This window comes from Canis lupus, chromosome 35, assembly GCF_048164855.1.
Source record: "Canis lupus baileyi chromosome 35, mCanLup2.hap1, whole genome shotgun sequence".
Classification (NCBI taxonomy): Eukaryota; Metazoa; Chordata; class Mammalia; order Carnivora; family Canidae; genus Canis; species Canis lupus.
Genome location: NC_132872.1, coordinates 4,592,755 through 4,619,879, shown reverse-complemented (window position 1 = coordinate 4,619,879; position 27,125 = coordinate 4,592,755). Strand labels below are relative to the sequence as shown.

At 46.1% G+C, this 27,125-nt stretch overlaps 1 protein-coding gene across 4 annotated transcripts in view; it reads right to left on the bottom strand.

The window, feature by feature from the left end:
* The window catches only part of MYLK (myosin light chain kinase), a 203,680-nt gene that overhangs the window by 115,131 nt on the left and 61,424 nt on the right, over positions 1-27,125 (bottom strand). For all 4 annotated transcript variants that reach the window (XM_072811851.1, XM_072811849.1, XM_072811848.1 and 1 more), the window contains 4 exons: positions 17,199-17,406; positions 4,235-4,283; positions 3,072-3,237; positions 1,928-2,093 (listed from right to left, as the gene is read on the bottom strand). In XM_072811851.1, the coding sequence (XP_072667952.1) occupies positions 1,928-2,093; positions 3,072-3,237; positions 4,235-4,275 (373 nt within the window). In that variant the 5' untranslated portion in view covers positions 4,276-4,283; positions 17,199-17,406. The remainder of the gene's footprint in view (positions 1-1,927; positions 2,094-3,071; positions 3,238-4,234; positions 4,284-17,198; positions 17,407-27,125) is intronic.

The window sequence follows — 27,125 nt, the reverse complement described above, 5'->3', positions numbered from 1 at the left end:
TAATGTGATGAGCTCATCTGAGCCCAGCTCTGAGACCCCGTGAAGGCCTCCACTGCTGCCCTGGGCCTCCTCTGGTGGCCTCGGCAACGGTACCCTGCACCATGGGACCTGTCCCGCTCACCAGCCACAGAAGGAAACCAATCAAGGGACAAACAAAAATAAACATCTGAAAATTTCAAACCCGAACAGTGTAACTAACGTACGTGTGGCCCTCAAAAATGAACCTCCCCAAATAATTGGCTTTGACAAATATCTGCTTTAAAAACATCCAGGGGAAAAAAAAAAAAAAAAACATCCAGGGAAAGTGTAATTTTATTCAGTTCTTCAAAGAAAAAAAAATACAGTATACATTTTTTCCTGCCAAATGGTTTTTTAAAAAATTTATCATGGACAACTTCAAAGTATGCACTAGTGGATAGAACAAACTCTGAAAGCCATCACTCAGATTGAGGAAATAGCAACATTTCACCTTTTTTATCCTTTTTTGTTTTGGTTTTCAGAGGAGCTTTTTCTGGGGCCATTTAAAAACATGTCCCAGGGACGCCTGGGTGGCTCAGTGGTTGAGCGTCTGCCTTCAGCTCAGGGCGTGATCCCGGAGTGCCTGGATCGAGTCCTGCATCGGGCTCCCTGTGTGGGGCCTGCTTCTCCCTCTGCCTGTGTGTCTGCCTCTCTGTGTGTGTGTCTTTCATGAATAAATAAATAACATCTTTAAAAAAATAATAAAATATGTTCCAGGCAACTTATCATTCTATACTTAAGTTTTGAGAAGGGAGCAGTTCTTTAATTCAATGTGAGGGCAAGTGAGGGAAGTAGCTAAATCACTCTTCTCAATGCCTGATGGGTCCTGATCCCACAGTGAGCTATGAAGTCTAATTCTTCCGTCAAGACCAGGGCTTTGGATGGTGTAGAAGGGAATAGAGAAAGCAGCATATGCTGTACGTAGTACAACTCAGGATTGTTTCATGAAACTTGTTTCACTTAGATATGTTCATATACATCTATAGATGACCTGCATTACAACGTAGAGTAAGTTTCTTTCTGGGGGTTATGAAAAACGCTCGTGCCAACAGTGGCAAAGAGAGAGAGAGAGCAAGGAAGAATAGTTTCTTTTTTTTTTTTTACACATTTATTTTTTAAAAAGATTTATTTATTTATTCATGAAAGACACAGAGTGAGGCAGAGACAGGCAGAGGGAGAAGCAGGCTCCATGCAGGGAGCCCGATGCAGGACTCGATCCCGGGACCCCGGGATGATGCCCTGAGCTGAAGGCAGATGCTCAACTGCTGAGCCACCCAGGTGTCCCAAGGAAGCACAGTTTCTGACACAGGAAGGGAATGTGGAAGAGAAAAATCATAAAAGAAAAGAGGGTAAGAAAAGGGGAGGGGCGTGATGTCAACCCCCTTCCCTGCCCACACTCCCCACTTCCGCAGGCCAACCTTGGCGGAATCAAGGGAATGTAAAGAGGAGACAGATTCAAAGGGAAGCCCTGACAGGGGCTGATGCCTACAGGCGAGAAGGAGGCGAGGGTCAAAGAGGAGCTGAAAGGCCCAGCCTGGGCAAGGAGGAGAAGCAGAATCCTGGGGTAGAAGGAGTTAAGGTGAGGGAACGCCTGATGTAAAGGACAGAGTGAATGATAAGTTAAATCTTTGGCAGGTTAAATTTGGGGTGATGGCAAGGTGTTAGCAGTGCCCACTCTTCCAGGGACAGTTAGAAGTACAGAAAGGAGTCTGAGTGAGAGGAAAAGGCTGAAGACACAGGTGTGGGGCACAGCGCAGGGACACGAGTTCAAGATCCTGCCCCTGGAGGAGCGCCCGGGGATGTGGGTGGGTCAGTGTAACACTGATCCGTAATGAACAGCAGCTCTTTCTAGCAGGGTATGGAAACTGGGCAGGGGTTGTGCTGCACTAGCCCTCCCACCACTTGATACCTTGGATAGAAAGCTCAGCCGACATGGAGGCCTTCCCCGACCCATTCACCACCATGCATGTGTACACTCCCACATCATCGCGGCTGACCTCATGGATTTCCAGAACTTGTACCCCGTTCTTCTCAGACATAGACACACGGGCACTTGGCTGCAGGGCAACATCCCCCTGTGCATGGCAAGAGGGTAGCTTGGTCAGAGAAACCTTCTTGCCTTTTGGCTCTATCCTACCTCCTGCCAAGCCTGGTGGGACAGACACCAGGCATGGACAGTAGAACCCTCCACTCTGGGCTCACTGACATGCTCAGAGAGCAGTCTTTGGACAATCCAAGGGCCCTGACTCGGGGTCCGTGTGCGTGGCGTGGTATCAGGTCCAGCTTAGAGCAGGTGCATTAGCTTGTTTCAGAGGAGCCCTCGTTTGAGGTAGGCATCCTACATTCCTCACTTCGGTTCCACTTTGCCTCCTCCTCTTTTATTCTGTTTGCAGGGTTGGTCCAGGGGAATTAGGAAGTAGGGAAAAGGTGTGCCCTCACTCATTTTGATCCAGGACTTGCATCCATGAGAAAGCTATTCTTGCAGGGCTCGACCCCAAGTTTTTCCTATGTCTTCTCACTGCCCCTGTTGAACACTCACCCTGCGCCTCACGCCCCCTGATGCTACCCCCCAGCCCCCACCTCCTCTGCTCTACCTTCACACTGCCCAGCCCTGAATGAAATACTCCCAATGGTATTTTGAGGTAGGTGGGATCATCTCTGCCTCATAGATAAAGAGACCAGTGTTCCAAGAGGCCAAATGACTTGCCTGACAGCTCATGTTTTATGAACGAGAGAGCTGTGGTTTGAAACCTAATCCCACGTCTTCAAATTCTACTTTCTTGAGATAGTCAGGTCTTTTCTGACTCAGAAACTTTATGCTGTTTGGGAGTATGTGAGATGAGAGGACACTGTGGGCTGAGTTACAGAGGCACCGTGTGCAAATATGGGCAGGAACAAGCGTGGCTATTGGATGTACAGAGAACCCTGGAAAACCATCTATAGTTTAGCAGAAGAGACTGATTGGAAAGATAGATTCCTATTGGTCTAAGGGGCTAGCCTCCACATTCAGGGTCCCCAGGCCTGGGCCAGAGTTGGAGCACATAAAATCTCACCTTGAGCCAGGTGACCTGTGGTTGGGGCCGTCCGGTGATCTTGCAGGAGAACCGTCCCGTCTGTCCTTCTTTGACTACGGCTCGGCCCAACTTGGTAGCAAACTTTGGTGGGCACTCTCCCCAGATGCTAGGACGGGTCTCCACTGTGGGGGCTGCAAATCTGTCCCTGGAAAGAAATCAGCAGAGGGTCCAGCAGCAAGTCAGATCTTCTCTCTGCCCCAACCCATGTCACTTAAGTTGGGTCAGATATCAGCAATGGGCAGCCTTCCCAATTCTGTGCCTCAAACACGTTTCTCATGCACCCTCTGGAAAAGTCTATGGCACCAAAACTTATTTCCTCCACCTCCTGAACATGCAGATAGACTATATATACTAGCCTCCCTCGTAGTAAGGTAAACCTGAATTCTACTGAGCGCTGGCCAGAAGCCTGGGATTTGGCCAACAGACTGCAAGTAGAAGTGATATATGCCACCTCTTGGCTAAACCCATAAAAACCCATAAAAACCTCCTTCACACTCTCTCTCATTCACCGTTCTGGCTAGATGCAGGAGATTCAAGAGAGGCACCAAGGCCAAGAGACGATGGAATCACAAAATAGAAGAAGCCTGGGTCCTTCAAAGATGATGGTAAGTTCTCCACCTGTTCACGAATACCTAAATTGACTTTGCTTGAGTAAGAAACAAACTTTCCCCATATTAAATTGTTGCAATTTGGGGGCTTGTCTGTTATAGCAGCTATTGCTACTTACCTTTACCACACAGGCTTCTTTTCCATAAGAAGTGCTACACATTGATTGCCTCCTCTGGGTCGGCTTACTTAAGTCTGACTATTGCCTCGATTGTTGGAGATCCCTGCAGACTACGGCCACATAGCAGACTTTCTCAGCATCTAGCAGCTAGACCAAATGGGCTCTCCACACAGGCTACCCGGGCAGGAGGCATCGTGTGAGTGCCATGTCACATCCCAGTAGGCTCTTGCTTTATTTTTTAAGATTAATATTAAGCAAGAGGGATGCGTGGGTGGCTCAGTGGTTGAGCGTCTGCCTTGCTTTAGTTATTACAACCCAAGATGCCCAAGAAGACTTACATCCTAGATCTGTTTGGTCAGGTCAGCAGGAAAAGCCAATCCCGCCCTTACCCTGGCTTGAATATCCCACAACTTACCCCAAGGTTTTGGAAACAACGGGCTGACCATGCTTCTTCATGAAGGCCCCTGCAAGTGGGAAACAGAGAGAGAGGCTTGAAGAGGTGGGTCTGAGCCACCAACTCACAGCATTGAAAGTCAGGAAGGGTCAACAACAGGGGTGGGGTGGGATAATGATGGAAACAGTTCGCCCTGACTGAACTGTTTCCATCAAGCACCATGGTGGGTGCTTTACATACATCACTTAAGGAGGCTGGTACTACATCATCCTTCTATTTCTTAAACAGATGAGAAAAATGAGATTCAGAGAAGTTAAGTTGCCCACCCAAGTCACATCACCAGTAATAGTGCAGAAATGCATCCAAGCACGCCTGTTCTAGAACTTTCAACCATCCTGCTGCGCTGTTACACACCACTGGACCTTCTGCTCTGGGGATTATCTGTGGTTTAAGGATTAATGAACCTTAGTGAAAATGGATTAATAGCTAACACCAGCATCACACGTAAGTTACGTTCCAGATTGACAATTATTGTACATGTATTGCTATTTAACATCACTATTTAGCAACTTGTGTACAGTTTTCATTTCATAATGTGGGTTAAGTTCTTGTCATTCAATAGCCTGTTCAAGCTTAAAAGAACTTCTAAGCAGATAAAGAGAAACTTGTTCTGGGAGGACGTCAAGATGCTGGGGCCCCTCCGACACTGCTGGAGGAAGTGCAAGCCCGTCAGTTCTTTTCGAAAGTATTGGAGCGAATAAGAATCATAAGCTCTAAAGATGCTCTTGTCTTAGACCAGCACCTTCCTTTCTGTCCTCCAAATCAAAGGAAATGATGCTGAACGTAGAAAGTTTACAAAACTGTTCATTTCAGTCTTGTACATGTCACACAGTAGGAAGATAATAAGTGGTTAAATAATGTCCAATTAAACAACCTATCCTGCCATCAAATGTTTAAGGATATGTGAAACATGCAGATATATGTTGACATATCATTTGCTCTCTAGCACACTCCACTTGGGTGGTGATCCTCTGTACTCCACTGGACTCGCCCTGACCCAATGGGTAATCCTTTCCCCTATCAGCAATGGGCAGCCTTCCCCATTCTGTGCCTCAAACACGTTTCTCATGCACCCTCTGGAAAAGTCTATGGCACCAAAACTTATTTCCTCCACCTCCTGAACATGCAGATAGACTATATACACTAGCCTCCCTCGTAGTAAGGTAAACCTGAATTCTACTGAGCGCTGGCCAGAAGCCTGGGTTTTGGCCAATAGAGTGCAAGTAGAAGTAATATATGCCACCTCTTGGCTAAACCCATAAAAACCTCCTTCCTTTTGAAGGAAGAGCACTCAGGTGCTCAATGGCATTTCATATGGGGCCATTCCACTCCCAAGTATGTTCTCCTCCAGACTCTCCTGCTTTAACCGGGTTCCTATTCTTCTTCAACTACCTTCTCTGTTCTACCTTTGCAGGCGTGCGTGCCCTAGGGCTGAGTCCTGGGGCCTTGCACTGATTCCACCCCTAACCCGGGAGGTCTTAGACGGTCCCATCGCTTTAAATACCATCTATATGAAATAAGTCAATTGGAGAAAGATAATCATCATATGGTTTCACTCACATGTGGAATATAAGAAATAGTGAAAGGGTCTATAAGGGAAAGGAGGGAAACTGAGTGGTGAAAAATTGGGAAGATAAAACACTGAGAGACTCCTAACTCTGGGAAACAAAGGGTTGCAGAAGGGGAGGTAGGTGGGGGGATGGGGTGACTGGGTGATGGGCACTGAGGAGGGCACTTAATGGGATGAGCACTGGGTGTTTTACTAGATGTTGGAAAACTAAATTTAAATAAAATATTTTAAATATCGGGACACCTGGGTGGCTCAGTGGTTGAACTTCTGCCTCTGGCTCAGGGTGTGGTCCTGGGGTCCAGGGATCAAGTCCCATATCAGGCTCCCTTCGAGGAGCCTGCTTCTCCATCTGCCTCTCTCTCTCTCTCTCTCTCTCTCTCTCTTGCTCTCTGTGTGTGTGTGTCTCTCATGAATAAATAAAATCTTTAAAATATATTAAGAAGGGACACCTGGGTGGCTCAGCAGTTGAGCACCTGCCTTCAGCTCAGGGTGTAATCCTGGAGTCCCAGGATCAAGTCCCACATTGGGCTCCCTGCATGGAGCCTGCTCCTCCCTCTGCCTGTGTCTCTGCCTCTCTCTCTCTCCCTGTCTCTCATGAATAAATAAATAAAATCTTTAAAAAAATAAAATAAAATATATTTTAAAATAAATAAAATAAATATCATCTATAAGCTGATGACTCCCAAACTATATACTAGAACTTATTCATTCATCAGAGGTATTCAGAACAGTGCCCAAATCCTTATAGGGTTTAAATCCTTGTTAAATAAAGGGATTTTATTGGGGTGGTGGTGGTGGAAGAGCAACCTATGATGACGTTATCTATTCAATGTGATCTCAACTAGGAGAAAATAAAGAATCCAAACAGAGGAAAACAACCAGAAGGAAATACATCAAAATATTATTAATAGTGATTGTTTTGGGGTGGTGGGACTATGACGGATTTATTCAGCTGTATTTTTAAAACCTATAAATACGATGGATGGTAAAGAAAAAAACAAGCTGTGATCTACTTACCAAAAATAAAGAAAAAAAGGGAGGGCTGGAGAAAGAAACTAAAAAGAGGAACAAGAATCTGGAATCCAAGAGGTGAATAGGGCCTCCTATAGCTCCCTGCCAATACCCTAGCATCGGCCACATAGCGAATCACTGAGACCCCTTCTGAAAAATATCTATGTACCACTCACTGCAAGGAGTGAGTGCATTTATCATGCTACTGTATCACTAATTTCATCTTGGAGCAAAGATCTGATAAAAAATTAGACCGACCATCTGATGAATGGGTAAACAAATTGTGGTCTACTCATACAATGGAATAGCATTCAGCCATACAGAGGAACAAAGTACTGACACATGTTACAATGTGGATGAACGCTAAGAAAATTTGCTAAGTGAAGAAAGCCAGACTAAAAAAAAAAAAAAATGCATGATTCCATTTATATGAAATGTTCAGAAAAGGCGAATGGATAGAGACAACGCACATCAGCGGTTGCCAGGGGCTGGGGAAGGCAATGGGGGAGTGATTGCTCAGTGGGGATGGGATTCCTGCTCAGGGTGATGAAAAGTTTTGAGACTAGATGGTGGTGATGGTTGCACAACATGGTGAATGTATTTAAGACCTGTATACTTTAAAATGGTTAAAATAGTAAATTTATATGTATTTTCGCCATAATAAAAATAGACTAAGCAACTTTTTAAGATTCTTGGGAGCTAAATATCTTAATCCAAAGGTTAAAATTCTTTTATTCTTTTTAAAAAAAAAGCAAAGCAAAAATATGGCATTGCCTAAAAGAATAGCAAGAGAATGCTGTTTGAAGGTCCTTCTCTATCACGGTGAGAGCAGTTAGTTTATGGTATGATCCAAACGTAAAAGAGCAAGCAGTCAGCTAGAAATGGAATGGGCTGCTTATTTTAATGTGAGTTAACACCAGAGAGCTGACATGAAAACGAAAAGAGAATTTGGGCTAAAATAACTAACAAGGTCTATTTATAGGCAAAAATTTGAAGTTGCAAGTTGTCAGATAAGGCAAAATTAATTTTGTGAAAGTATGAAAATCTGGCATAGTAAGGCTATGGAGGAAAATAAGTGGAAAGGGGATTAGGATAGAAATGCCAGAAATAGAAGAGAACGTTAAGAGAATTGGTGAAGACAGGATCGAGTTAGTGACAGGGGAAGAAAAGGCCAAGGCACTGAAAGTAGTTAAACAGTTCTCTTAGATTTTTCAAGGGCAAGTAAAAGAGAATGCTGGCAGGTTTTAGGAGTGAAAAGTTCAACAGTGAGGGAACCAGCACTTTTTGTTAAAGGATACAGAGAGGCTGGGTTGAGACACAGAATGCTGCCGACAAGGGGAATAATGTGATCAAGATGGTAAGGAGTCGAAATGCTTCCAAAATACGTGGTGATATAACTTACCGTCCACACAGGGACTCTCGACACTGGAAGGGACATAATTAATAATTCTGCTAGGACAACAGGCGCAAACCAGGACTGTTCCAGGCAAACCAGGGAGCAGTTGCCCTACTTGCAGGCAACTTCAGAGTGGATCTTAAGGATTGCTTTAAAATAGTGGCTTTAATCAGAAAAAAAAAAAATGCCCATTTTTTTTAATATCAGGTATTCAGAATTACTTCTCAATAAAGAGAGAAAAATTTAAAAGATGAAAAATATTAATATAGCATAATAAAGGTATTGTTAGGGTAAATGGCGAAGTGGACATACTACATAAAAAAAAAAAAAGTATGAAATGACCTTAAAGGAAGGTAACATAGCGAGACAAGTTACAGAGCACTGGGGTATGGAAAATGAAAAAATAGGAGACCCTGTGTGTGTGTGTGCACGTGTGTGTGCGTGTGTGTGTGTGTGTGTGTGTGTGTGTGGTGGCGGCTCTAAGTCTCCCTTTCCTCCTATCTCCCTCTTCCAAATCGTGATCTGCACCTAAATCAGACTCGTTCTTCCAGAACTAACCCAAGTCTCTCTTCCAAGAAGTCATCACAGACCATTTCAGCCTCCAGAGGCCTCATTCTCCTCTGAGTTTACAAGCCAATGTGCCAATTGTTTGGCAAAGAAACCCACTGCCGCCTTGGCTGGAGTTCCGCTTTCACGGGGCCTTTAATGAGCTGAGGTCCTATCAGACCAACTGGGTTCCTGCAGAAAGGATTCAGCAAAGGACTGTATCTCCCACACAGCACCCCACAAAGTCAACACCTCATAAATACACCCGGATGTTGAATCTTAACTGCAATATAATAATGAAATGTGAGGTCAAGAAAGCCAGTCTCTGCAGGGCAATACGCAACCCTCGCTGCCCTTGGAGCCCAGCACGAAGTCAGCACATTCAGTACAATCTGATGAATGAAGAGGCTAGAACTGGAGCTACTGGCTGGGGGCTGGGAGGAGTAGGAGAAGGGGCAGAGACCCAGGGCGAGGGGGGGGGGCAGCATCACAATGACAACCAAAGGGGGTAGGGGGCAGCCAGGCCCCCAGCAGAGGCTGTAGAGTATGGTGACTTCGGGAGTCACTCTTCGGGGGCGGAAAGAGGCCAAGGCATCTGCTGTATAGCAAGGTCTGGCCCTTCTGTATAGCAAGTAAATGGTGAGGCTTTTGCCAAGGCAGGCTTGACGCACAACTGTTTCACAGCCAAGAGACCCATGGCACAGAAAGAACAATGTTCATTTCTGACACATTTTTATTGTTAACTTTGAGGAGACAGAAAAGGACAAAAAAAAAAAAAAGACAAAAACTCAGAGCATTTTAAAATCCTGATTGATTTTTTTTTTTTAATAGGGCATATATCCCTACAAAGAGGAAGGGGCATCAAGGAGTGCTGTAAGCTGAAAATATGAAATACCAATGGGGAATATAATTACAGGTCTTTGGGAAGGTGGAAAGTGTAGATGGAAAAAAGATAGTACAAAAGAAAAAGAGAGCACACACACATGGAGAATCACAACAGACATTCTTGAGGAATATAATAATTTAAGACTCAGCCGCCATAAACAGATGTGGGCTCAAAACCCATAACGTCGCCAATGTAATCCAATGTGAAAATAAAAGGGATCTGAGAAATCTGTCCCTGAAAAAGGGTATTGGAAAAAAAGAAAAAGGTGGCATAGGAGCATTTCCTACAAATTCAAAATCCCCAAGAATGCTGGTATCAGTGGACTTGCAGTCAGTAGGGCCACTCTTCTCCCTAAGTCCCATGACATGGGGTCATTCTCTGCTCTGCTGCCAAACTCTGGGCAGCTTACCACCTGACCCTTTCTCTCCCACACTATCAGGGAGTCTTAGCTTGCACAGGGGTTTCATGGGGGTATAGAGAGTGGAGGCTGCAGGACTGGGGTGGCTGGGACAGGGGGGATGTGTGCTTGGGTCAGGAGATGGGCAGGAGGCCAATCTTCCAGAAGAGGAAAGCCAGGCAGACCTAGAGAGGCATGGGCCTTGTTTGGAATAGAGACAACTAAAAGGCAAAGTGAAAACATACAGCTGTTGGCATCCACGGGGCCAGCCAGTGGTGTGGATAAGGGTTATCTTTCTGGGATAACTGAAGAAAAGCTAAACAAGTGACGTGGAGATGAAGGGCAGAGGTGAGTTGCTTTCTATCATTTCATTGGCCGATGTGCTGTTGAAAGATCCAGCACCCTGATCCCTCTGGTTCGGATCTGGGAAATGCCTTCTACAAGGAAACAGAAACATTGGTTTCTCAATTTCCAGGAAATCGATGTTTAAAAGACAGGAGACCAGTGACACCCCCTGCCATACACACACTTTACTGAGATATTTTGCCTACATCAAATCATGTCATTTTTTTCCCTCGATACCCTCCAATGGCTTTCCATCACCAGGGTCTAGACCCCGACCACCTCTCCAGGCGTATCCTGACTCTGCTGACCCCACTAACTCTCGCACCATTTATCCCTCTAACATAAGCCTGCAAAAAGCCCCCCCCCCAGCTCTTTGGGGCTTTATTTCTGGTCTCAGGAGCAGACTCAGATCATACAGAGGACAAGCCAGAGTGATGGAGAGAGTTCATGTCTCAGGAAGAAGCCCTTAAGTAAGGATAGAGGGGGAAGCGGGGGTAAACACTCCGGCTTCAGCACCCTTCAGTGAACGCTGAGTTCTAGGGCCACCCTTACCCGTTAAACCTCATCACATGAGGTCACTCTTCCTCCTACTGTCACAGTCTAGGCAGCCTGCTACCTACCCTCTTTCTTGCACATGGTCAGGGAGTTCTTAATTCTACTACAAAAGTTCTATTTGTTACCTATAGTTTTTCTCTGTACAAAGTAAACTCTCAGGGAGCAGGGACCCTATCTCAGTTGTTCTGCTCTGTCTCCAGTGCCTGACACAGGGAGGAGCAGAGCCGTGAACAGGGCCATGGATGCCGAGATTCGCTCCAAACTCCTAGGAGACCCTCTAGGATGAGGGGATGTGTCTTTGTTATATGGCAGAGACAAAAGTGGGCAGAGCCTCAGAACCCATCCCCTCCAGGGGATGAAGCTGGGGAAAGAAGTCCACAGAGGGGTACCTAATAGGGAAGAGAGTGATGGCCAAGGTCCAGAAAGGTGTGGGGGGTGGGGAGGTTGGGGGTGGTCCTAAGTTTTTGCCCTTCCTATTTATTTCAAAGAAAACTCCCTTAGAGGAGGGAGCTCCTGGTCATATCTACTCCCCAGTGGATATATATTCATTCTTTTAAAATTTACTTTTAAAAAATTGTTCATTGCATTCTAATGCAGAGTGGTTAATGGCTTGGAACTTATTTTTCAGAGATGAAAATAAACTTTATCCCCATCTTGTGAAACTATCACTCTTGCTACTCCCCTTCCCCTAGAATTACTCTCAACATCACCTGTATGGCTTTCGAACTGCCCAGTGCACCGGACGCATCAAGCAGGGCGAAGATTACCATGTAAGTTATTTTCCAAACTAGGACTCTTTTGAAAGTCAAAGGATGTTCTATTTATAATGAGGAGGCATAAACCAGATAAATGGTCACTCTAGTGACACCTGCCATGACCATGGGCCTGTAAATGGGGCAAGCACCCCTCAGCCATGTTTTATTCTCATCGCCCTGCCCTGCACGGTGCAGGCTGGCACATGGGGGCACCTGTGCTCAGGAGGACCAATCCCTGTCTTCCCAGCCACGCAGAAGAAGGACTGGAAGCGAGCTAGCCCTGGTTATATTATACCTGGTCTCTGCACATCTTCCCTTGGCTTTGTGGCTCCTTTCTCACAACCTATGTGCACGTGTTCCATTCTGCCTTTCTGGCCCATATCACACACCACTGCTTTTACAGCAGCTCCGTGTTATTTAGCTAATATTCCTAATGGGTAGCTCAAAGAGGAGAAATGTGTCAGATTCCATGAAATAATCCAGGAATATTCTAATAAAGTATTTAGTAGGTGTGATGGTTAACTTTATGTGTCAATTTAACTGAGTCATGGGGTACCTAGATATTTGGTCAGACATTATTCTGGATGTTTGTATGGAAGTGTTTTTTTTTTTTTTAAGATTTTATTTATTTATTTGAGAAAGAGAGAGACAGTCTGCCTGCACAAGCAGGGTGGGCGGCAGAAGGGGAAGGAGAGGCACAAGAAGACTCCACGCTGAGCGTAGAGCCCAATCTGGGTTTTGATCTTACGAGGGAACCCCTGAGAACACAACCAAAGTCAAAACTAAGAGATACTTAACCAACTGAGCCACCCAGGCACCCCTGTATGAGGGTGTTTGGGGATGAGATTAACACTGAAATGTTAGACGGCATCAAACTGATTGGCGTCTCTAATGTTGGCGGGCTTCATCCAATCAGTTAAAGACCTGAATAGAATGAAAAGCCTGACCCTCCCCCAAATAAGAAAAAATTCTTCCTGACTGCCTCTGAGCTGGGACATGGATTTTTCCTCTGCTATTGACTTAGAACATCACCTCTTCTGGGTTTGGAGCCTGCTGGCCTTCGCACTGAAACACCATCAACTCTCCTGGCTCTTGGGCCTTTGGACCTGGGTGAGAACTACACCATTGACTCCCCTGGGTTTCTAACTTACTGACTACAGCTCTTGGGCCAGCCTCCATAATCGTGTGAGCGAATTTCTTGTAACGAATTTCTTTCCACATATATATGCACGATCGATTCTGTCTCTCCGGAGTCTCCTAACTAGGTATAAGCACGAGCCCACTGGTTCTCAAAGTATCGGTCCCACTATGCAGTAGTATCAGCATCACCAAGAAACTTGTTAGAAATGAAAATTCTTGAGCCCGTCCCAACCTACTAGATCAGAAACTCTGGGGCAAGGCCCAGCAGTTTGCAGTTTCAGAAGCCCTTCAGGTGATTCTGAGACATGCTTGCATTAGAGAATCACTGTTTCAGGCTAAATATTATCACATCAGTAATGGGATCCTTCCATGCTACTCAAAATGTGATCCACAGACCAGCAGCATGGGCATCATCTGGGACTGGTTAGAACTGCAGACACTCAGGCCCCGCTCCAGACACATGGAATCAGAATCCACATTTTTAATCATGGAATCCAAATCCACATTTTTAATAAGATTCCCAGGGGGATCTGGGTGTCCCCAAGTTTGCACTAAACAATCCTGTAGGGTGAGTGTGAGCCATCCGGAGGCTTGGATGTCCTCTCTGCCTGCCAGTTTGGCTTACCCTGGGCTCCTGAGTTCAAGTCTTCAAATTAACCCTCTATTCCTTGAAATGACTTGAGTGACTCCCTGGTCCCTGGAACCCAAAGGGCCTTCTCAGACTCAGACCACCACGTCTGGGGCACACCTGTCATTTCAGCACCACCCCTCCACCCCAAGTTCTAGGCTCCCTCTGTGGATGTGATTGCCCAGGACTACTCAGCACCTTCTTCACTTATGTGGGGTTTCTTTTTTTCTCTGTGTAAGCCTTGTTTATCTCTATTCAAGTGGAAGCTTCTAGATCTGAGCTGTCCAACATGATAGGCATTAGCCATATGTGGTTATTGAGCTCTTCAAATATGACTAGTCTAGATCAAGATGTGCTGTAAATGTAAAATATACTTCAAAGGCTGAAGAATGTAAAATATCTCATTGATAATTTTATATTGGCTATATGTTGAAATGATGGTATCTTGGATATACTGGGTTAAGTACAATATTTTATGAAAATTGACCTAACTTGTTTCTTTAAATGTGGCTACTAGAAAATGTAAGATTACATACATGGCTCACATTATATTTCTATGGGAAGCTGTGCTGGAGAACAGGCCTGTGGCCCCTCTATTGGAGAGAAATCTCCTGGAGGCCAGATGCCATGTTTCTTCTTTGCTCTGTACCAAGTCTCTGGGACCAGCCCTCTGGAGGCAGGGGAGTGTCAGGACTGGCCACAGAGAGCCTTTCTGGGGCCGACACTAGGGCTGCATCCCACTGCATAAGATCACAAACAGTCCTATGGTTAAGGCACGTGTGCTCACGGATGATGTTGCATGTTTCCCGGCCCTGGTTACCAAAGAGGAAATAAGATGAGGGAGACGTTCCTCTATTCTCCATGCAGAGATTTCTCTCTGGAAGTAGCTCTCAGGATGTTAAGAGCAGATTCGAATATCACAAGACTACATTTACGGGGACCTACTATTTGGCACTGGCGCACCCACCCTTACTCAACCCCATGGGGCAGCTGTGAGTTCCAGTTTACAGGAAAGGAAATAAGGCTCTGAAATGTGAAGTTCCTCACAGTTAGAAATGAGTGGAGCTAAAATCCGAGACCATTTACCAACACTGCCTTCTGAGCTTGACCTCTAGGGGGTCAAAGTCTTCACATAGGAATTAGACTCTTAATTCTAGGACCTCTGCCCTTTCCAAGTTAGAAGCGTAGCACAGAGCTGGTGAGAAGGCAGGTCGCTGCTGGATCCCTTTTGTAAGAATTTCCACCCCCTTCCAGGCCCATGGTCTATGGGGTGATTCTAAGCCACACATCAGTAGAAAATGGCCTTTGATGCAGAAGCAGAATGTATAGAGGGCCACTCACATTTAAAGACACTACATCCTTTAGGCCATTCTCTATGTCCTAGGATCTTAAGTGTCGGGGCCTCAGTCTCCTCACATTAAGACCAAAAGAGTTGAGAGACTTCATCTCCCCTTATTCCTCTATAGCTCTCCTGCCTTCTATCTTCCCTGTTGCCCATATCTTAACTAAGCAGGAAAAAATTTAGTAGGTCATCAGCTCTAACTTCATCAATAATAGGAATTGGAAAAAAAAAAAAAAAGGTTTCATATTACCCGGGTTTTACATACCTCCTCTGTATGCCTAACCCATTCCACTCCTTTAAAATAGATCACAGAAAACAAAGGCTAGCCCAGGCTATAGAGACCATGGAATTTAAACTCTTTATTCTGTAGAAACAGAGGTCCAGAGGTTTAAAGTTACACATATGACTGGCAAAAGCTGGGACCAGACCCTTGGACCTCTGATTCATAATTTTCCATTTTGCCAGCAATAAACAGAAAGTCCAAAAAGGGAAATTATAGACTGAATTTTTGGGTTCCCACCCAAATTCCTAAATTGAAGCCCTAACCCTCAGTGTGATTGTATTTGGAGATAGGGCCTGGGAGAAGGTTTAGATAAAGGTTCATTGAGGTCATAATGGTGGAGCCCTAATCTAGTAGGGCTGTTGCCCTTATAAAAAGAGGAAGAAACATTGGAGCTCTCGCTCTGCCACATGAGGACACAGTGGTCATCTACAAGCCAGGGAGAGAGCTCTCACCAGAAACCAAACCGGGCTGGACTTCAATTTCAGACTTCCAGCCTCCAGCACTGTGGGAAAATAAGTTTCCATTATTGAATCCATGTAGCATCTGGTATTTTGTTATGGCAGCTTGAATTGACTAATACAATGGGGGAGAAAATAATTTTTATTTGTGAGCCTCAACTCAACGTTTGGATATTGAGAAGTATAGGGGAAAGCACAAGACCAGAAGCCTCCAAGATGAGGGCCATTCAGAGACTCTGACTGGGGGCCACTTTCCATCTGGAATGCTCCAGCCCACAGGCAGTTGAAGGTCATTAAAAGGAATGAGTCACTCAGTTAAAGAATTTGGGGAAAGCATCCGAACTATGTACATTCTGTTCCGTGAAATAGCCTGTCTTTCTTTCCATGATGTAGAGAAGCAGAGAAAGCATTGGCCCAGGTGCACCTCACCCCTTCTGGAACCTTCCCTGGCTACCTTAATGCCCACATACAGTGTTTCTTAAAACGAGGTTGGGAAGACTGTCTCCCGAGAGAGAAGTCAATCTGAACTTCTGGTTTATAAGCCCTTAGAAAGGCCTGTGAGGGTCAAGGGAACCTCATCATATTTCTGAGGGTCTCACAAACCCCCCACATCCTTTCGGACATCGGGCCTTTAAGCAGTAGCCAGTGGACTGAACTGGAAATGTGTTCTCCAGTGGAGAGGCTTCAGCATGTGAGAGGATACACAAGCAGCAGAAGAAACCGTCTTACTTAAGGTCAAATGTTTTTCCCGGAAGTTATAAGGTTGATAGAATCTTTTACGTAAAGAGTGGGGAGAAAAAGACCAAATAATTAGTGTTAACACACTGGTGGATTTATCTCCTATATATTTTTCTGAGTTTTACAATATTCTTATAACTAGGAGAGCATTACTTGGTAAAGATGATGAGAAACACTGTTCATTCATTCTCCAAATAGCTTGGTATCCATCCTGTGCCAGAAAGTTTTCTAGATGCTAGAGATACAGCAGAAACAATATCGATCCCCTCGCCTCCTAGCATTTCTAGTTAGAGATGAGGGTGGAGGAGAGAATAAAAAAAATGGGAAGCAGTGATGGCCCTAGAAGAAAATATTCGGGGGTAGTGAGAGGATGGAGAGTCCTGGGGATGGAGTGGTCGGAAAGGTCCTCTAAGGAAGGGACAGGTGAGCAGAAAGCTGAAGGAAGTTTCTGTGGAAAGAGCTCTTGCTTTGACAGGGAATGGCAGAAGGCCCTGAGACTAGCTCAAGGAAGGGGGGCCGGCGGCAGCAGGACCACAGTGGAGGGAGCCTGGATGAGAGCCTGGAGGGAAGAGGTAGGTGGGTCTAGAGAGCCCCGCGGGCAGTCCCATCTCAGTCTCCGTGTGAGGGGAAGCCATGGGAAGGCTGGAGCAGGAAAGCTGGGGTAATGTGAGTTTGACAGTGTCTCCTGGGAGGCCTCCCTGTATTCACAGGAACCACATTTCCCTCATTAGACTAAAAGGTCCTGAGTTCATGAATGGGCATGCTTTCTCTTGGGGGCTTCTCTTCTGCCCAAGAGAGGACAGAAGCAGGAGCTGCAGACCTTGGGAAAACTGACAGCTCATCTCCCACCACGGCCCTCGCTTCCTGAAACTCACCTTCTACAGTCAACTCCACTGTCACCTGGCGGGCACCACCATCATTGGTGGCTTCGCAGGTATACTTTCCCTGGTCCTCCTCACGGACAGCATGAATCACGAGGCTGAAAGTCCCCCGGATACCACAATCCAGCAGGAAGCGGCCCCCACTGGTGATGGGTTGCCCATTTCGGTGCCATGTCACCTGGGGCTCTGGGTAACCCCGGACCTTCAAGGAAAAGAAGAAAGGGTGAGCGCTTGTACTTTAGGAGTGCTTCCTCTATGCCAGGTGTGGTTCTGAGTGTTTTACACGTATTAACTCATTTAATCCTCCTAACATCCCTTGAAACAGATAAGACTTTCGGGACACAAGGAAACTGAGGCACAGAGAGTCTTTTTGTGGATTTCTCCGTATCTCAAAGGTAGAAAGTGGCAGAGCCGGGCATCTGGGCTCCGGAGCCCACTATACAAGTGACTCAAGCCTGGCTGCGTATTAGAATCACCAGGGGAAGCTTTAAAAAAAAATGCTAGTGTCCAGCTCCTACCTTGGACCAATTAAATCAGGATCCCAGGGGGTGAGGCCTGAGTGTGGACATTCTAGACCAGTGCTTCCTATTTGGATATGCAAATAGATCACTTGCTAAAATGCAGATTATGCTTCTCTAGGTCTGGGGTGGGGCCTGAGCTTTTTCAGTTCAGATAAGGTCTCAGAGGATACGGATGCTTCTGGTCTCCAGAACTCACCTTGAGCAGCAAGTTTCTAGACTTGAGTGGCCCAAGATGGTAGCCACGAGAGCCACACGTGGAACATTCCAAATGTGGCCAGTCCTAACTGAGCTGCGCTGTAAGCGTAAATTACACATCAGGTCTTGAAGACTTAGTATGGAAAAAAGAATGTAAAATCATCTTGATAATTAAAAAATATCGATTACAAGTTGAGAAGATGGTATTTTTTGACATGTGGGGTAAAGTGAAATATATTGTTAAAATTAATCTCACCTGTTCTTTTACTTTTTTAATGCGGTACTAGAAAAGTTACAACACACGTGCCTTTGCTTGATGTTCTTATGGGGCAGCGTGGCTTTAGACCGCACCGTCTCTAATACTCGTTAGCAGCGACCAAAGTGTTAAGCGCTTTTCTAAGTACCTGACACATGTGAGCCTTATAGTAACCTGTTGGAGAGAAGATATTTCTCCAAAGAGGGGAAAATTAAGAGAGAGAAATTCCAAGAAAAGAAGTCACCTTGGGTTTCAGACAAAGAAGTTTCCTCTAACCCCTGAAACAACAGGCCCTTCAGAAGGAACTCGTCTTCAGAGGAGAGGGGTACAGACTGGCCCATCAATGCACAGCCTGGGACCCAGAATTAAGGGATTTTAGCACTGGAAAATGCACAGCAGACAGCACAGAAGCCTCCTGAGAAAGAAGTTGTTTGCATCATAAAATGGTGGTAGCAACAGCTCTTACCCATGTGTGTCCACTGCAAGGCAAGAGACAATGGATATGGACAGAACAAAACCAAAATGTGCTGGGTGACCCCAAGTTGAATTTACAAAGAGAGCCTCCAATGGCCTCCTCACACCCCAGCAAGGTCAGAGAAGATGCTATGTCAGCACAGAGGAGAGAGCATCCATACAAAGGGGAGAGAGCTCGCCAATGCAGAAACAGAAAGTGAACGATCCCCCTCTTGGGTTATCCTATAGTCACCCCGTCAGTGCCACTTTATGCATCTCACAAGGCCTGCCTCCCCATCTTCACTAATTTGTAGTCTGGCCTTGATTAAAAAAAACAAAAACAAAAAAACAAAAATAATCAAGACGTCAAAGCAATATTATCCATCTTATTTATAACTTCTGGAAACAAAAAATCCTTCTCCTATTAAAAATCTAAATCATATTCATGAGAGAGATTGAGTGTCTGTGAGGGAATGCTTAGATTCTGAAGTCACTTTCCCCGGAAGCCGACAATAAAGCACTCGTATCCTCTGGCAGGTGGATGGTGGTGAGGGGTCCATATTCACTTGGCCAGATGAGGTGTAACATCTATTATAATACGAAACAAAGAGTTCGCAGTAGTTGTCTCTGGGTCTCTCCTCTTTTTCTTTACTGAGCAATAATTTTCTGGTATTTCTGCAAATAACATACCAGGCCTTTGTAAAATAGAAAAAAAATTAAATGAAAATATGTGTTTCTTTCTTTTTAATTAATTTATTTATTTCAGAAAGAGAGAGGATGCATGAGTCGGGGGAAGGTCAGAGGAAGAGAATCCTGAATCAGACCCAGAGTTGAGTGTGAAACCCAACGTGGGCTCCATCTCACAACCCATGAGATCGTGACCTGAGCCAAAATCAAATCAGATGCCCAACCCCAGGCGACCCACGTTTCTTTTATATTTGTATATATAAAGAACATACAGCACAAACATTCTTTAACTTGTTGAGCTTCTCAAGGAACTTAAATCTAGCAATGGAAATAAAAGTACAAATAAACACGCATCTTTGATGGTGACAAATATTGTGTAGCCACATAAAATCAGGTCATCCTCTGATGCTGTGTTGGCACAAAGGTTCATACAAAGGAATGTCAGCATATTTTTAGAAAACTAAGGAAATATACTCTCCTACAAAGGAAAGCCTGTTAAAAGTCTGGTCCTATAGTGAATTTGTGAATCACCATTATCTTCTCCTCTGCCCAGCTGGGTATGGCCAGCCTAACCTTCAGAAGATGATTACATAGCCTTCTATCAGCTTCATAGAAAGGGAGTGTAGAGCACTGTAATGGGAGGAGATAAATCATTAACTACACCAAAGGCATGGTTAGCATTCCATTAGCAAGTACTCTGGCCCCCTGCAGCAGGGCTGACTCCGGTGGCCCAGCAGCCCTGGGGGCATCAATGATTAACTGGGGACACTGCAAGTGTTCCAGACTCCAGGGACTCAGCTCCCTCTGTCCTTTCACTTTCCTCTGGCTTTCTACACTGCCCCCTGCCCCCACCAATTTACCTCTGAAATGTCCTGTTAAAATAAATTTTAGATTTTTAAATATGCTGGAACCGGCGCCTCTTAGAAAGTAGCAGTTTGCAGCAGGGGTTTTGTAGCACCTTGCATCTGAAGCACAGGCAAGGATTTCTGGGACCTTGCTCAATTCCGAGGTCTGAATGAATTGCAACTCCAACTCTTATCTTCCCAATAGGAGAGAAACCAATTCAACCACTAGCTAACATTACCTAAAGACAATCAGCTTCACATAAACCCATTTTTATTGTCTGCCCCCCTATCCTGGACAGACTCCTGGGTGGGGAAGAGAAAGAAGCCTGGGCTCATATCCTCGGGACAGGACGCAAGACAACCGCCCTGCCTTCCCTGGGTGTCTTGTCTGCCTTCTTCCCAGGCCTTCAGCCAAGAAGCCACAGCTAGGATTTTTATAGTCTAGTCCAAGGCCATGCTAAAAAAATCACCAATACATTAGTTTCTAGAGGACCTTCACATATAGGGTCTTATTTGATTCTTATAACACATGAGGGAAGTGTCTTAGGTCGGGGTACCCAGAAGCAGAACCTGAAATATGGACTCAGGGAACCACATCTGTGAACCCTTAGCCAACACACCAGCTGGGAATGTGTATACTGGCCTGGTAAAGGGGGCCGGGGTGGCGGGGTGGGGGCTCCAACAGTGTCAGTGACAGCACGCAAAGCCAATCATATTATAAAGCCCAGAGAGCTGAGGAAAGAGGCCCAAAGAAGTGATGATTAGTCAGTAAATGGCAAATTAAATGGAGATCTGGGGCCACAGTTTTGGTCTCCAAGTTGAATGGCTGTCTCACTGTAAAATCATGTTTTTTGGTGAGATAAATACTGTAGAACCTAAAGCACTGATAAGTGTCTTTCCCTGATAGACCCTAAATCTCTTCTAGGTAAAGCAATATTGGCTCTCCACTTTGAGAAAAAGTCAAAGGGTCCATAAAAGATATGGCCATGCCATATACAAGTCTTGGGTTGTTCCCCCAGAGTAACAATAGGGCAGTGCAAAAGACTAAATGCAGGGATGCCTGGGTGGCTCAGCAGTTGAGCGTCTTCCTTCGGCTCAGGGCGTGATGCTGGAGACCCGGGATCGAGTCCCACATCGGGCTCCTTGCATGAAGCCTGCTTCTCCTTCTGCCTGTGTCTCTGTCTCTGTGTCTTTCATGGATAAATAAATAAAATCTTAAAAAAAAAAAAAGACTAAATGCATGTGTCCTTCCATAATTCAGAAGTTGAAACTTAAATTCCAATGTGATGGTATTAGGAGGTATCAGGATTGGGCCTTTGGGAGATGATTAGGTTGTGAAATTGGAGCCTTCGTGAATGGGATTAGTGCCCTTAATAAAAGGGATGATGAAGAGCCCCCTCACCTCTCCCATGATGTAAGGACACAGCAACAAGACAGCCACCTGTGAACCAGGAAGCAAGCCTACACCAGATACCGACTCTAGTGGTGCCTTGATCTTGGACTTCCAGCCACTGGAACTGTGAGATAAATTTCTACTGTTTAAGCCACTCAGTCCATGGTATTTCTGTTACGGCCACCTGAACAGTCACAGATAGACTGGATTAGTGCCATGCGTGTGCCCAGGACACCCGTAGGATGTTCAGTGTGATAAAGGAGGGCATGCTGAGAGCCAGGACCTGAGTCCTGGGACTGGCTTGGCTTCCTAGCCCCTTGTAATTCCTTCTTTCATCAACGATAAAATAGCCCTTGATACCTAAGGCCCCTTCCATCAGGTAGTGTGCTTCTGCATGGTGACCCACTTAGCTTCTAGTTTTTCCCTCCAGTCTCCTCTGGGTCCAGCCCACAGCCTTCCTACCCTCTAATCCTCCATACAGGAAAGCCAAGTGACCGCAAGGAGACATGCTCATGGACATGGACAGGCAGCCCTGACTTTTTACCATAATGAGCTTTTGGAAACAGCCCCGTAGAGGGTCATTCTAAGGAGAATCATATTTTTTGCCACACTAACCACATTTAATTGGAGGTTGTGTTCTTGAACAAAAGCTTGGGGTCAAATAAATCAAGAGCATAACCAACAACTTGTCATAAAAATAAAGATATAGTAACCATAACCCCTATAATAGTTTAAAATAGTAAAATTGTGCTCCAGCTCCACAAAATGTCCTCAAAAACCTTTACGTCCTCAAAAGGCCTTTAAAGGGAAGGAGGGGGGGGCTCATCCTGCATGTGCTGGATGAGGAGGAGAAAGTGGGCAGCTACTCAGTTGCAATACTACCCCTACCTGTCACAGTTGAAGGACATTTTTTCAGAAGCTGGTGCTGTTTTGAGATTTACTCACTGGTTGAAAGGGAGACATTCTTAAAGGCACTAAGGCTTCTTGGTTTTCCTCTGACGTGTGTGAAGGGCTTCCAGTCTATTCTGGGATAGGCTACCATAACCCGAGCCCAGGGTAGTGACAGATTCCCTGTCTCCACAGCCCTGGCAAGACTCAGAGCCATACATCTGCTTTCTTAGCTTGGTGGGCAGTAGAAAAGGGGGTGGATTTTGCTGTTTCTGATGATCAACGGCAAGTCCTTTGTTCCTGGACAGGTCTGTCCCTGTACATGCACCACAAGCCCACGAGGCAGCAATGCGGACATATCTACCGGCCAGGTCGGGCAGGAGGCGCATCTGAGGCTCTGCCCCCCTGGGAGGTGGAGGGAGACCAGGAGGAGAGAAACCAGGGCCGCACTGAGGCCACGGTGAAAACGGGCTGCCCCATGGGATGCTGGAGAGCCGGCAAGACAGAGAAAGAAGCCATGAACCGTGAGCTAAAAAATCTTGGGGCCGAGAACAGTAGACTTGGGGGTTGCCAATGAGTATCTGTTTGAATCTCGTTGAGTAACTGAATCGATGCTGGGAAAGGCTGAGCCTGGAGGACAGACATTACGGGCACCTGTCCGGGGGATGCCTACCCTGAGCTGGACAACATCGATGCTGCAACACGACTGTCTACCTGCTTGTAATTCCCTGGCCGCCGATAGCACACGACTCTGAACTTAATTTTTTTTTCTTTTTTCTTTCTGACTCTGAACTTCTTACCCCATTTGGAGGCAGCTTCTTAGATAATAAATAAATTCCCCTATGATCAATGACCTCTAGATCAGGACTGGTGATCTGAAAATGAAAAAAATAATAGGAAATAAACCCATGGTTTATTAGTTAAAGAAGGAATTAGTTGAAGAAGAATCCTTTGCCCCATCTCCAAGTATAAGCTCACTCAGATAATAAATGGATATAAAGGGCACCTGGGTGGCTCAGTCGTTGAGCATCTGCCTTCAGCTCAGGTCCGTGGTCCTGGGGACCCGGGATCCAGTCCCTCATCAGGCTCCCCACCAGGGAGCCTGCTTCTCCCTCTGTCTGTGTCTCTGCCCTGTTCTCTGTGTCTCTCATGAATAAATAAATAAATAAATCTTAAAAAAAATAAATGGATATGATGCACAGAAAAGAGAATGAAAATATTAACACCCCAAACAAATGAGACCACAAAAAATGTCTGTAAAACTGACATCATGGGTATATTATGAGGGTGAAGAGTGAAGGGTGAGCCACGGGCCTGGCACGACCAAGCTGAGGGGCCTGTGTCTGTGTCAGCATCTGGCACACGGCCCTGTAGACAGGCAGGCACTTTGAATAATCCCGTTGCCAAAAGTCAAAAGCCTTCACTGAACACACAGAATCCATCAGGAAGAGGTTACACCGGCCAAAAACAGCAATTAGTGAGAAGCTGAAACTGCCGGATGCACCCTGCCCCTAGTCCAAGTTGTGAAACAAGGAGGACAAAAGCGTTTCTATGAGAAATAAAATCAGAATGTAAAGAACCATTCCTCAAACCGGCTCAGCCAACACCACATATGCCTTCAGGGACAGATGCCGAAAGTCTCCCTCTGTGATCAGCCCACTTTCGCTTTCTCTGGCAAGTTTTCTTTCTCCACGAACCAAGACACAGGCACCCCTGCACCCCGAGACCTGCAAGTCTGAGAACCTCACATTTCTCCCACTGAGAGCACAAGGCAGGTGATGTCTTGGCAGTCTTGGCTTATACCCAGGCCCTCCTGAATCTTCCCCCCGCCAAAAAAAAAATCTATTTCTTTTTATCTAGATCAAGCTTATCAAGGCATGCAACTTTTAAATTTGATTCCATTTTAATGATACAAGAACCTAAAAACCGGGGATCCCTGGGTGGCTCAGTGGTTTAGTGCCTGCCTTCAGCCCAGGGTGTGATCCTGGAGACCCGGGATCGAGTCCCACGTCAGGCTCCCTGCATGGAGCCTGCTTCTCCCTCTGCCTGTGTCTCTGCCTCTCTCTCTCTCTCTCTCTGTGTCTCTCTCATGAATAAATAAATAAAATCTTTAAAAAAAAAAAGAACCTCAAAACCTCCTAAGCAGCCCAACAAAGAAACAGAATCCTAAGTGTAATCAGGTACTTGTCACACTGACGCTCTCCTAGTACCTCCAAAATCCATGTAGCATGAGTGTCCTCCTGTTTGAACTCCCAGTTGCTCCGGGGTGGTTGGGGATTATTACAACCTTTCCAGAAGCTTCTTGACACCAAGCCCTGGGGTTTTGCCTTGACTAGCTCTCACGATGGCTTTCAAGGACATGGCCTCTCCAGCGGGTGAGGCTGGCCAGGGAGCTCACCCTTTCTGCTACCAAGTTGAGATACGTTCTCAGATACATTAAAAAATTAATAGGAGGCATGTGACATTGTAGAGGCTGAACAAGTAAGTGCTGTGGCTTGGGTTTTGTTTGACTTGCTCAAGATCTCCAGCTCACCTTCCCCAGTGTAAGCTGCACACCCCATCCCCCTCCACGCACCACATGTGAGTCTGTTGGGAACGCTGGTCGGCCAGCTGCCTCCTGGCCAATATGCGTGGCCTCCAAAAATGGACATATGGTTCCAGCCAGCCAATCAGAGCTCTTCCCTGCAGTTTCAAGTTAGAATAAAGAGATCCCAAGCCGGGAAGATGTAAGCCTAAAGGTGTCTACAGCCATTGTCTCCCATTCCTGCCCCCCCATTTTTTGCCCCCTCCCAAGAGAAGGAAGCCATCTGTTGAATCAGATGTCACGCACACAGTGAAAAAGAGAGATGGAGACCTTGCCTGACAACTGTGTTGGACTCAGGGTCATAGTATAAGACAGCACATCTCTTTTGCTTAACCCAGTTGGAGGTGGTCTCTGTCACTTGCAAACAAGAGTCCTGGAGCCCTTGGGTGGCTCAGTGGTTGAGCGTCTGCCTTGGCTCAGGTTGTGATCCTGGGGTCCTGGGATCGAGTCCCACGACGGGCTTCCTGCAGGGAGCCTGCTTCTCCCTCTGCCTATGTCTCTACCTCTCTCTCTGCATCTCTCATGAATAAATAAATAAGATCTTTAGAAAAAAACCCAAGAGTCCTGTCTGACTTGGGAAGGCGTACAGCCTCTGGAATCAGACACACCTGTACATGGATGCTGTCTGCACCAGTTACCAGGTGCCTGACCTTGGGCAAGTTATTTAACTTATTCGGCCCTCAGTTTACACAGCTGTAAGATGGGATGATGCCAGTATCCACTTGTATGGAAAAGTTTATGATCAGATGAGATCAGCACAAGTACAAGAGCACATTAATAATGCCTAAAGGTTAGACCTTTTCCCTCTTCCCTTCAAAGTATTCTTCAGAATAAGGTACCCCAGAACCCATTCAGCTCCCAGCTTTATTAACATGAGAAAATGTCCTAAGCAATTTTAGTTCTTGTAAACGTCTAGGCTTGCTGGGCCTCATCCTTTACAACTCATGGCCTTAAGGACAACTTCAAGGCATTACACTCTTAACCGGATGAAAACCTAACGCTTGAACTGAGAACACCTTCTGCTTTAGCTGAATTGGCTTATTATTTCCACCAAAGAGGTAAATCCCAATTGAAAAATCATCAGTGGGGATCCCTGGGTGGCTCAGCAGTTGAGCGTCTGCCTTCAGCTCAAGGTGTGATCCTGGAGTCTCGGGATCGAGTCCCATGTCAGGCTCCCTGCATGGAGTCTGCTCCACCCTCTGCCTGTGTCTCTGCCTCTCTCTCTGTGTCTCTCATGAAAAAAATAAATAAAATCTTAAAAAAAAAAAAAAGAAAAATCATCAGTGTTTTAATGTGACATCACACAGCACATTTGAAAACCAACATGCAGCCTGTAGCGCTGACTGCACCATCCATCCACTCCTGTAGCACCGTGTGCATCTCTCAGGCAGAGACGATCCCCTCATTTCTGCCTCACTGACTAATGCAGCCCTGGAATTTCAAGGGCATGGGTGAGCGTCAGAAAGGAAATAAATCTGGGGTAATAAATCTGGAGTCTCTCGCCAGTCGTGGTTGGACCTGGAGAGACAGACAGACATACTTCACTGACAGCAGATGCAGCAGAGGACTGCTCCCCCAAAACACAGAGCATTTGGCAATGCCTCCTTCCTCACCCCTCCAGCAGTGAAGCACAGATACCGTCGGCTCTGAAATCGGCTGCAGATCATACTGGAAAGCGTCCTGGAAAGGGGGCGCCCTGAGAACTTGAGGTTGCTCTGTGTAAAGGCCGAAATGGGCAAAAACAAGGCAAGGGTCCCAACAACCCGAAAACCTCTTGACTTGGCCCCTTTGGCTTGACTTCTGGTGTTGTCTCTCCAGGCTGCTCCTCGGACCCGACACCTGCTCCCCAGGCACCCCACCACACAGAGCAGGCGCTCCCCCCATTGCCCCAGCTGGCGGGCTGCGAGGCGGGGGGCGGAGCGGGTGCAGTTTTGAACGCGGGACCTTTCCTGCCACTGCATCCATCGGGGCCAGGACGGCGTCTCTGGGCTGCTGTTGGAGAAGACCTGGCGCAAGGGGCAGGGAGCAGCCACGGGAGTTTGCTCCTTTGTGGCACAACGTCATCTCCAGGCTCCAGCTGCCCTACACCGTCCTGGTCT